Below are 13070 nucleotides of genomic sequence, written 5' to 3'. Positions count from 1 at the left end.
CATTTTTGTAAGGTTAAAAATAAATTAAAATAAAAATGATTTGGTAAAAGTAAATTAAAATTATTATTTTCCCTCACTGGTCTGAACATAAAACAGGTCTTGAGACAAATATATATAGCATAATCCTGTGAGGAGAGATTATAATCTATAACCTTACATGTAGCATTTTTTGATAGTTATGTTGAATGATTGCTCCCTCTAGTGGTCACTGTCAGCCTTATTAGACTGTTTTAAATTTTGCATAATGACAAAATTAAAATCAAACACATCGCACATAAACGCACATGTTGAATTGATTTCTATTTTGTACTAAACTTGTAAATCTATAGGCTATAGGCTAATAACATTCCTTTTAATTCTTGTGGGCATTTTTAATGATATGATTATAAATGCTGATGTTTATAAATGTATGCTTTAGTTATGAAACAAATGAATAAACAATTAAACCATTATTTGTATGAGGAGTCTGGGTTAATTCTGAGACTTTATCCTCGTAATTGTGGCACGAGTAGGCTACAGTATGAATATGCATAAAGGGAGGAGTAACCCGTCACGCCCGTGACGTTGTTTAGTGGACAGACTTGCAGGTACAGTGATTTAAAGTTAACCATGATTTAAGGACACAATGGGCGCACTTTGGGCAATATTAACTTAATAAGACATCATATTTGACCTGAAGTGCTACGAAACATGTGGATTTACATTGCCTTTGAGCAGAAGTTTTTGTGGCGCGTTTTTGTGCTGCTCTCTTTGACTGGTGGACAAGCTTTCGGAGGTGAGTGTCAACAAACCCATGCAATTTGCATATAATATAATATAATATAATATAATATAATATAATATAATATAATATAATATAATATAATATAATATCTCTAAAACAACCCTGTCGAATATAATTTTGTTGTGGTTTTCAGTAGCTATAGTTCATACATTTTTAGTTTTATCTAATCGGATTTTCAATATGACTAAATTCTGTTCGATTAAATTAAAACGATTTTTTTTATTTATGCAAACTACCTAAAATGTGAATAACCAGTTATAACCGTAACGTTTGGAGGTAGTGACATGCAAGCACTAATTAATTAATACCTCACTGTACAAAGTCACTTCTGCACATGTCTAAAATGGGATTAGATATAATCCGATCTGTCCCATTTAATTTTGTTTACCTATAGCGAATGGAAGCGACCTCTCCCAGTCCAAAGCCAAATAGAGATATAATATGCAATTAAATGCATTTAAAAAAAACAAGATAAGAAAGATGTTTAAAAAAAATTTTTTTTTTAAATATATTAAAACTCATGCATTCATGACAAGCACAACTTTTCTGTGATGTGTTTTTAAGGAAACCCTAAGCATTATGATGGATTCCACATTCCGGTACTCTTTTTCTTTTTTATGCTGTTGTGTGTTTCATGACTAATTAACTTGGGCATACTTTTGCAGTCTATCCCTCACAGGTGGAAAATCAAATAATTACGTATAATTCCCTGCACCTACTAATATGGTTAGCATTTTTAAAAGCATATTCATCCCCAGTCACTTTGCTTATCGACTCCTATTGACCCCTTTGACACAGCGCTCCAGAAATGAAGCTGTACTACTGTGCTCTTAAAAGGCATTAAGCACATTCAAATGCATTAATTGAATTCTGATAACGCATTAGAGGCATAACAGCACTTAACAGTCTAAACTGCTTTAGGCACAGAGCAGCAGCTGTCACGGAGCTGTTCAGGCTGATACAATTCTTAATTTACAAAGTACAAAAGCAGCGTCTAACTCAGATACAATACAGTATGTAGGAATAATTCACACACATAGGAGGACAGACAAAAGTGGATGGAATTACGGGAAACAAATTGTGCGATAATTTATGTTACTGTATCTCAAAAAAGCAAGACATTCACACTGAAAGTTATAAGATATTTGGATCTCTCTTTTTTCAGAACATCTTACCCTCTGGCATTCTGTTTTAAGGAATGTGACCTTGGCCCTTACCCTTACAAGTGCAAAATGTGTAATGTTTATGTATATGCTATATTAAGCATATTATAAAACACACAAATAGATTTTTTATATAATCTGTAGTGATGCGTGTTCAAATTACTTTGCAGCTTCTTTCTACGGAGATGGTTTTGTGCACTTGAAAACAGTTGAGTTGTCCGGCCAGACGTCTTTTCATGTGCGGTTCCGAACCTCTGGATCCAGTGGCCTGCTCTTTTTGGCAGCTGGAGAGACGGACTTCCTCTGGGTGGGGCTGCATTCTGGCAGAGTACAGGTGATTAATTAAATACATAACATTCATGTTACTTTAAAGAGGTCTTTATATACAACATTGTTGGCCCTATCATACACCCGGCGCAATGCAAGTGTTTTATGCTAGTTTCAGCCAGACCCAGTTAGCGTTTTCATGTCCAGCGCTCATCTGTTCGCCTAGTAGGGTGCTGGTTTGTAAACAAGGTGTTCAGATGCATTGTTGGCATGTTGCTATTTTGAGACAACTGAAATCGACTGCGCCATTGACCAACAAAAACTTGGTCATAACTCATATGCATTTGGTAGAATAGAGTTTAACTCAAGTTAGATTCATGTGCAAAACAGAAAAAAAAATGTTTTATTGTAAGAATGCAGTACAATCATTGAGATTATTGCGATTTTTAATTGCTATAAAAGACTGAGTTAAATATTGCGACCAGTTTAAATAAAGCCAACTATGTTGGAATCTAACTAATTAGTATCCTTCTAATTGATCTTAAACTTGCACCCATCCATGGCAGTTACATTTATCAGATATGTAATAAAGTGCTGCTTAACACAGATATTTTTTGCCCAGAGGCAAAAAACAAAAGGCAAGTGATTTCTTGTTGCTTCAAGACAGTAAAGTCTGTTCACCTCCACTTGCATCACTATGCTGACAAGTCTTTTCATGCTGAGGAATACTGACATGGTGACTCTCATTTAATGCAATATGAGTTTCTTAGCTGTATGTACTGTAATGATTTGAAACACAAGAGTATATGAACCTTAAAGTTACTCAGGAAAATCTCTCGGGACAGGAGAGAAAATGACTGTTACTGTTCCAGTTTAATCCAGTTTGGCAAACATTGTGAGGAGCTGCATAATTTCTGTCAGTGAAACTTTGCCCAGTGATAGGACACACAAAATTACCTAACACTTTGAAAATAACCCAACAGGCAGAACCCAGCAGTCTGGGTAAAATAATAACCCAGCAAATATTTCAGTGAAGTAATTGATTTCCTACATTAATGTTAAGATCTTATGTCCATCTCTGTCAGGTGCGGATTGAGCTTGGATCTGGGGAACGGACTGTCCGTTCAGAGAAAGGTATCCCCTTGAATGATCTGACCTGGCATACAGTAGAACTTCAACATGACAATGACAACATCACACTGACTGTGGACAAAAACTCTATAACAACTGTAAGGATGCCAGGACCTGACCTCGAACTGGAAGTCCAAGATGGACTTTTTGTTGGTGGTGTTGGGGATCTGGAAAAACCCTACCTCTCACCAGATAAAGCATATTCTGGCTTTCGGGGATGTGTGGATGAGGTTCTGTTCAATGAGCATAACCTTCTATCCTCTCTTAGGCCTTACTCTGGATACAAAATGATTCATGAAGTGTCACTTGGTTGCAGCCCACAGTTTTCAGCCTCTGTCAACAATTCAATAAGTTTTTTCAGCTCCAAAGCATACATGTCGCTGCCAGCATGGGACGTACCCCAAGAGGGTGTATTTGAATGTGAACTGCATACAGTAAATTCAGAGGGGATCCTTTTATACAGCTCTGCAGGTCAAAGTGACTATATTGCCCTGGAGATCCAAAAGGGTCAGCTTGTTGCTATCCTTAAAATAGGTGCAACTAAGACAGTATTGCGTTCCTTGATGGTCATCAATGATGGGGCATGGCACATTTTGCGGCTCTATTTGTCTCCTTTAAATCTTCAATTTACTCTTGGTTTGGAGATGCACAATTCTAGTTTTGGGATAAATGCCAGCACACTACAGTTTACTGGGCCTTTGTTCCTAGGTGGGGTGGATTTGAGCACTTACACAGAAGTCCGCAAGAATGGCTTGCTCTCTATGGCAGGCAAACGAATAGGAGGAGGGTCGTTTAAAGGCTGCCTTCGAAATATCAGAGTTAATTACCAAAGGATGGGCCTTCCAAAGGCATTGGTCACTAAGGATATTTCTGTTGGCTGTGAACCAGACAAACAGCTTCGACCAAGTACGACAAGTCCATCAATTATTTCTATAGATTATGAAAATTTGACAGATGTCCCACCTGAGCTAGACAAGAAAAATGTCCTTTTACTTAAGGATTTGGAGGTTCTTGAAGGAGGACGGGCACCACTTGAGTCTAAACACATAAAAATTAACCTAGAGTTCGTGAAGCTTGGAATCCGACATTCGCAGGTTATGTTTCGCATTGAAGAGCAGCCGGTCCATGGGCAACTCCGACTCGATGTTGACCCTGATCTGGGTGAGAACACCTTCAGTATGCTGGATCTCTGGCATCGAAGGGTCATGTATGTCCATGGAGGATCTGAGGACCTACATGACTTTTTCATGTTTTCCATCTTTACCAGCAGCAAAAAGGAAATACCTAGCTATCTCAGAGGGAACCGTCTGCACAGATTTAACATCAGTATCAGTCCTGTCAATGATGCCCCTGAGCTTAGCCTCCCAGAGGGCAGTCTCTTCATTCTGCTGGAGCACTCAAGACGTCGTATGAGCACAGATGTCATCAGGGCCATCGACCCTGACACTAACTCCACAGACCTGATGTTCACAGTGCTTGGAAACCTGAATGCTGACTCTGGTTTTCTTGAAATAGAAGAACACCCAGGCCGAGCAGTGACCTCATTTTCCTTAAGCGATCTAGAGCAGGGTAAAGTGAGTTATGTCCACAAAGGTGTCAAGAACTCCAGAATGGCTATTAGGGTGAGTGATGGGGACAAGGTAAGCAACACTGTGGTTTTCAGGATCATCGCTGTTCCCCTAGAACACAAAATTGCCAACAACACTGGAGTAGAGGTAACCCAAGGTGAAGCAACTTTTATTAGTAACAAACATCTTGCTGTGCAAGTGAATGTCCCTAAACAAGCAGTGGATATTCGCTATGACGTCATATTGCCACCGATCTATGGTGAGCTGCAAAGGCTGCATTCAAGTGGGCAGTGGAAGCAAACAGGCACATTTACGCAGAAGCTTCTGGAAAAGGAGCGCATTAGATATCTCAGCACTTTCCATGGTACGCAGCAAAGTAATGTCACTGACAGTTTAAAATGCAAAGTCACAGTCGGTTCAGTCATTACAGATGAGTTACTGTTTTTGATTAGAGTACGCTGGATACGTTACAGAATCGCCAGAAATAAGGTAGAGATAGATGGTGAACACAAAGTCACATTGACACCTCAAGAATTCCATGTTGTCACCAAGGGTACAAGACTTTCGGAAAAAGACCTTCACATTCGTTTGTTGACATTACCAAGGAGAGGACATCTTCTTCTCGATAATAAGATTTTAAAGAAGAACTCTACCTTTAGCCAAGATTACATTACTAATCGCAAGTTGCAATATGAGCTCTTAGAAAGGCCAAAGGATGATACAAGGGACATGTTTCACTTTCAAGTATTTTCAAAATTGGCCATGTCAGGGATTCATGAGTTCAGAATCAGTATCAAAGCAGATATTCTTTATATAATTGTAAAAAATCATGGACTTTCTCTCTTGGAAGGGGAGAGCAAGGTTATTACTAAGACAATGCTTTTTTCAGAGACACCCAGTTCGAGAGCGGTACACTACACTGTCACCAGCAGCCCTAAACATGGGATATTGAAGAAAATAAATCTTTCTAATTCCTCTTCCAGCAATGACAACATAATAGAGTTCACCAATGAGGACATTTTGGAGGAACGCATCTTGTATGTCCATGATGATAGTGAAACCACACATGATGCATTTACATTCCTGGCCTCTTTTGACTCTCTGAAAAATAAACCCCCAGGCACAGAGGGCACATTTGATATTTTGATCCAGTTGGTTAATGACGAGAAACCCGTCCGTGTTGTGGATAAAGTTTTCCATGTGGTACGTGACAGCCAGCGGTTGCTTACACTGGAAGACTTGTGCTACCATGATGCTGACACAGACTTTGATGACAAAGATCTGCTTTACACCAGACGAAAAATCCCCATGGGTGAGCTAGTCCTGGCAAATGACACAATACATAAGCTTTATCAATTCCATCAGAAGGACTTAGAAGAGAAGCAAGTGCTGTTTATTCACAAAGGAGTGAGTTTTGGCCGCTTTGTCCTCTTCATATCAGATGGCAAGCACTATACATCAACACTACTTGAAGTGTCGGCCCAGGATCCATATGTTAAGGTGGCCAATAACACAGGTATTTTGGTCCAGAAAGGACAGATGGCCATTTTAAGAGTTTCTAATTTTAGTATCTCCACTAATATGGATATCAGGCATGATGAAGAAGTGGTCTTTGAGATTTTTCTTCCACCAAGCCATGGGACTCTTCAATGCAATGGTATTAAGGCAAATACTTTCACACAACATGATTTGAAGATGGGTCATGTAATGTATCATCATGATGACAGCGAAAAACTGGAGGACTTTTTTAACTTCACCAGTAAAGTGAAAAGCCTGAATCTGGATGTGAGTGTGGCAGTTAGGGTGTACCTTGAGAGTCATCAGCAACCTCCAAGAGTCATTTACAATAACCCAATCTTGGTGGAGGAAGTAAAACCTGTCAAAATCAACAAGGAAGTTCTCCAGGTTAGTTATGCTTTATTAAAATAATTTTCATATAACTTGGTTATGAAATGCAGACTATCCATTTGATATGCTCACGTGGTCTATTTCAGGTTATTCATGAGGATAACAAACCTTATGAGATTGTGTATACTGTGAAGGTGGCACCCTCTCATGGTTTTCTGAGGATATCTATGGTAGAAGAACATCATTACCATGGCAGTCAGGAGAATCCCATTCAAAGCTTTTCACAGGATGATATCAATAAAGGGCATATTCAGTATGTTCAAACAGAGCATGGCTATGTTAATGACTCCTTCTCACTTGACGTAACCAATGGCGTTCTGACAATCCATGATCTTGTAGTCGTTGTGGATATTATCCCCTTGCACATTCCACTAGAGGTGTCCAATATGACCCTAATAGAAGGTTCTTCTAAAGCTCTCACTCAGGACATAATCAAAGTTGTCAACCAACACTTTTATGGACTCCAAATCTTCTATATTGTAACTGAGGGGCCTCATCATGGCCGGATTGAACACTCAAGGATCCCCGGTGTTCCCATTCCTTCTTTTACAAGAGCTCAGGTAAGTTATTTTCACTCTCTTCACTTGTTTATTTTCTTTCTCTGTGCACTGTTTAAGGACATGTATTTTTCAAATGTAAAATGTTGTTTTAAAACCCCTGAACAGGGGTTCATATTCTATAATAAATTATGTTAAAGAAGAGCACTGTATACTTTTTTTTGCCACAGGCTGAACAGGGGTTCATATTCTATGTCCATGACGGAAGTGAGACCATTGCTGACAATTTTACAGTCGTGGCCAATGATACAGATATTCAGAAGCAAAGTTTGCCTTTTGTGATTTATGTCAATGTAACTCCCATAAATGATGAACCTCCAATTGTAACTGTCAACAGGATCCTCAAGGTGAGTTTTCCCCTCTGAATCTTATGTATTTTACACTACAAATATAACATCTTATCAATACATTATTTGTTAACTTAAATAGTTTACTTAAATGGTTAAGTACTTAAACACACACACACACACACACACACACACACACACACACACACACACACACACACACACACACACACACACACACACACACACACACACACACACACACACACACACACATGTTGGCCCATGTGGTTTACAGGGACTCTCCAATGAATGGCGTAATGGTTTTTATACCGTACAAACCGTACTTTCTATCCCCCTACACTGCCCCTGCACCTAAACCTACCCATCACAGTAAACATTCTGCATTTTTACTTTCTCAAAAAAACATTTGTTTTTAAAGCTATTTGAAATATTTGAAATATAAAGACATTTGAAATTTCCTCATAAACCACATTTATAGAGTAATACCAGTGTAATACCCATGTAGTTATACAAATTTGTGTCCTCATAAACCACATAAACAGGCTCAGGCTCACATACACAAACACACACACACACACACACACACACACACACACACACACACACACACACACACACACACACACACACACACACACACACACACACACACACACACACACACACACACACACACACACACACACAAACACACACACAAACACACAAAATAAAACATAACCTGGGTGAATTCATCTCCTTCCCGCAGACCCAACAGATTTGTGCACTAGCACTAAAATGCAACTAATATTAGTCTAGGAAATCTGGCACATCTTTTTCCATTTCCATCATGGAAAGATTATTTTAAAGAACATTAAAATCAGCATAAACTGTGAGGAGGCCTAGTCTTCAGGTGCCCACTTTCACCAGTAGGAGGCTCAATAAACACATTCTAAAATGGCTTCTAGTGAAACATTTTAAACCTCACTTGACAAAACATGACCAAAACTGTTTCTCTTATTAGGTGTGGGAACGTTCTGTGACAGAGATAACCACTGAAGACCTCAGTGCTGAGGATCCAGATTCTCCCCCTGAGAGCCTAGAATTCATCCTCACTCCACCAAGTAATGGGCATCTAGCCCTGAAGAGTGCCCCCTCCAGGCCTGTTCTGAACTTTACCCAAGAGCATATCAATCATGGCCAGCTGGTGTTTGTACATAGTGGTTAGTTTACATTTTAAAGTGCCTTTCAGAACTGCCCATAAGATTTGATCAGCCATTTTGCTTGATATCTCAGTAGGTTTGTTTTATTTATGTTTCGACAGGTGCCTTGTCAGGAGGATTTCACTTTCAAGTCAATGATGGAGTAAACTTTGCTCCAAGGCAAATCTTCAGTGTCACAGCCCAAACTCTTGTCATCAGCTTAGAGAAAAATCAAGAACTCAAAGTTTTCCCAGGTTTGATTTTATTTTACTTTAAAGAAACCATTTTCAGCATTTCTTCTTTATTGTAGCTTTCTTTAGCTCTAACTCAAGTGCCATTTCATACTGGAGCAAAATGTGGTTACACTTTTTAGTGGGAAGAAAGCCTTTCGCACGAAGAAATATGCAGACTGCAGCAGCTGACAGGTGGCTGGGTGCATAAAATGCTTAGACTAGTCTTAAAAGTTAGTCATTTATTTTTAGAGTGGTCCTAAAAAATTTGTTAAGGACATTTTAAAGTAAGTTACATAAAATGGTAGCTTGGTCTAATTTGAATTGGAAAATTAAGATTAACCACTTGTCCAACCGCTAGACTAGTTCTTAAGAAACGGTCTTAAAGTGGTTAAGTTTATGCAACTGACTACAGTCTGATCTGAGTTTTAGGAAGTGAAGCTCAGACTTGCCATTTCTCTGAAATAGTTATGTGCTGTTTTCTGTGTGATGTATATAATTTATTCCCTGTATCCTTTCCACAGGTTATTCAAAGTTAATTTCTGAAGATGAGCTGCTGATTGTCACAAATGACTATGATGATATTTATGAGAATCGCACTATCACCTACACTGTGACCTCACCTCCAATATTAGGCAGCCTAATGTGGAATCAAGCAGAAAATTCCACACAAGAAATCTCCTCCTTCACTCAAAACATGGTATTTATTAAATCTTTAGTTAAAATATGTACTTCTTTAAAAAAAAAAATATGTGTGGAAGTGTTTTTTGACTTTCAAGGTTTCAAGGTTCAGCAAATGATCTACTACAGATGCCATCCTGCATATGTTTTGAATATATGTATGGTTTCAAGCATGCTTTTTGTCAACATAAGAATTCATGTAACATTATTTAATCATAGTATAAAGTTCCTCGGACAAAAGTTGTATTGTGGTTTTGCAACATGTGCAAACAACTAAAGCAAGTCTACACATTACTTCTTTGTGTCATTGTCGTGACGTCACCACCAGCCTATAATGTGCAACCACAATTTTTTGGCTTGTTTGTGTGGTCTGTAAGTGATGTAGAAATCAATTTCATTCTCTTGCATGTTAGCCGAGCCGACCATATTAGGGAAATTCTAAAACATTTACTTAAAATATGGCTCTTCAACGTAATTAGCTTATCTATGTGAAAAATATTTGAAATGCAATATGGGATCATTCTAACTTATAAATAAGCTTAACCTCTATTATTTTAGGTGAAAGAACGTTCTGTGCTGTATGCACAGACTAAGCCTGTTGACTGGACCGCTACAGATTCCTTCACCTTCACTGCATCGTGCCCCCCAGCGTCCCTCCATGCTCACACCTTTAAGATCCACATATCTTATGAAAATATTGGCCCGGAGCATAGGAGTGCACTCTGTACAAATACTGGTAATACTTTCTGACTTCTCGTGATGTTTATTTGATAAATTGAACACAATTAATATATTATCTTTACACTAACAACTTCCTATTCATTATTCAGGGGCTGTTGTCGCTGAGGGTAGTAGTGTACTCCTAGACAAATCAAAATTGGATGCCTCCAACCTTTTGGGAAAGTTAGATGAAGCAGAACGTAATTTCTATGAGGTCTGGTACGAAATCACCTCTCCACCCCTCCACGGTACAATCGTTGTAGGTGAAAAGAACCTGACACATGAAAGACCAAAGTTCTCCCAATTCAACCTCCACAAGCATGGAATAATTTATGTACATGATGACTCTGAGACCACTCATGATAACTTCACTTTTGACGTGTGGCTAAACCCCAGAGGAAAGCTTGCTCAACGACCCCAGAATGCAGACTATATAGTTTCAGAAATATTTAATATTACTGTGACCCCTGTTAATGACAGGCCTCCTGTGCTCAAGACGGGATCCCCAAGACTCAAAGTGGTCAAAGGGGACACCGTTACCTTGGACACTAAGAACCTTTATGTGGAGGACCAGGACACTCCACCTGAGGAGCTTTATTATACGGTAATCAGCAAGCCCAAAAATGGCTTCCTTGCTTTGGAGGGTCAACTCAACAAGTCTGCTATCACTTTCAGCCAGGCTGATGTAAATCAAGGGAGGGTGCACTTTGTACAAAAGGGGGAACCCTCATCAGGGGTCATCTACTTCAGTATAACTGATGGATTCCACAGACCACTCTACAAGCTCTTTAGCGTAGAGGTCGAGAATATCACCATCAGTGTGGTCAACAACACCGGACTGACTCTGTTGCAAGGTCAGACCACAGTGATTCTGACATTCGAACATCTGGCTGCAGTGACCAATGAGAAAGATGCATCCATTAAGTATATAGTAACGGGCCCACCAAGTCATGGGAGTGTCATGGTTATGGAAGAGCCGGTCACAAACTTTAACCAAGAGGACCTGCACACTGGCAGATTATTTTATAACATGACTGACCTGTCATCTTTTCAAGACAGCTTTGAGTTCACAGTCTTCACATCTGAGAGTAACCTGACCAACCAGGTAGTAAACATCACAGTCAAGCCACTGATCCACCTTGGAGAGCATGTTAGGATCCCAGATGGTATCCCAGTGAAGCTAAGAAAGGACGTCCTTGATGCAACAGAATTGGCCTCCCTTAGTGCTAGCGATCCCATCTTTGAAATCATTGAGCCGCCAAAACATGGTAAGCTAGTCAAAGTGACATTTGACCTTGGAGGAGCCTCTCACTCGGTGGAGTCTTTCACATTCAGGGATGTGGAACAGGGCAGAGTTGCCATAGAGGAAAACATCAATTTCCAAACCATTTATGGCAACACAACAGTGGCCAGGTACAATGTGGTCGATAATGTCACAGCAGTCCATCCACTTAATGACTCATTTGTTTTCCTTTTAAAAGCAGCCAATGTTCAGCCTGCCATGGGTGAATTTGTGTATTTAGTAATACCTTATGACCCCATTACAGGGAAGCATATACTTTTAGAGCCAACCAAGGTGCCAACTTTCAACAGAACAACAAATGCTATGTCACCCATGTACCCTCCATCTCACTTAGATCCAACAACAAGACCACACAGGACTGCTTCAAAGCTGAAACCCCGAAACCGCTGGGGGAACCACACACGAAACAGATCAACTGTTCCTCATGTGACCCGTACCACGATGGGCAAGTTGGACCCCTCCCCCAAAAATACTTTAGTCAGGATGGAGTCTTTACCAAGACCTGCATCTGATCCCCTGCTCATCATCCTTCCACTTCTGGCCTGCCTCCTCCTGATTGTCATTCTTGTGGTTCTCATTCTTGTCTTCCGGCACCGTAGGGAAAAGCGGGCCCACCCGGCAATGATACAGGATCTGACTGGGAACCCTGGTGAAGATATTTTAGCTAGAGGCCCATATCTGGGTCAGCCTGAGAGAAGTCTCACTGTTCCTTCAGTTATAGTAACCCCACTCTCTCCAAGCTGCCCTGACAGCCCTGTTTTAGAGGAAGTAAATGATGCAGCATTGGTGCCAGCAATTGAAAGAGCAGTATCTCCATTTCTTCTTTGCACATGGAGTCCACTTGACCCTCATTCTGCCCAGCAGTGCTCACCAGCAACACCACCCCTTAAACACAACCAGTACTGGGTTTGATTCAACTCCTTTTATTACATCCAGATGTTGCTTGAACCAATTTTGTGAACTATCGTTGTGCATGACCATCATTAGAGCCAACTCTTAGAATTACTGGCAGAAGAAAGTATGTTTTTATGTTTCATACCATACACTGCAAAACTTAAATATCTACTCATACTTTTGTTGGCATTTAAAGTTCTAGTATCAAGGGAAAGATTGCCAAATAACTGTAATTTTAACATTTTTGATGTTAGTCCAATTTTTGTCCTGCTACAGCTTAGATTCTTTTTTTGTAGTTTTGTTACTTGCAAAACAAAGATGAGCACTTAATTTTTTTTATTACAGAGTCAGAATATTTTGCAGTTATAGTTG

General features: G+C 39.6%; 1 protein-coding gene across 1 annotated transcript; it reads left to right on the top strand.

Moving 5' to 3' along the window:
- The first annotated feature begins 645 nt into the window (after positions 1 to 645).
- Positions 646 to 12870, top strand: LOC137062497 (chondroitin sulfate proteoglycan 4). Its single transcript, XM_067433366.1, has 10 exons — positions 646 to 775; positions 2118 to 2281; positions 3300 to 6818; positions 6908 to 7381; positions 7549 to 7725; positions 8693 to 8891; positions 8993 to 9124; positions 9625 to 9800; positions 10340 to 10517; positions 10612 to 12870. Exons 1-10 carry the CDS (start codon positions 691 to 693, stop codon positions 12714 to 12716), a joined length of 7209 nt encoding a protein of 2402 aa, XP_067289467.1. The 5' UTR covers positions 646 to 690; the 3' UTR covers positions 12717 to 12870.
- The last annotated feature ends 200 nt before the right edge of the window (positions 12871 to 13070 follow it).

This window comes from Pseudorasbora parva, chromosome 23 (genome assembly GCF_024679245.1).
Source record: "Pseudorasbora parva isolate DD20220531a chromosome 23, ASM2467924v1, whole genome shotgun sequence".
NCBI classification, from domain to species: Eukaryota; Metazoa; Chordata; class Actinopteri; order Cypriniformes; family Gobionidae; genus Pseudorasbora; species Pseudorasbora parva.
The sequence above is the reverse complement of the archived record's forward strand: the minus strand, read 5'-3'. Positions and strand labels throughout refer to the sequence as shown.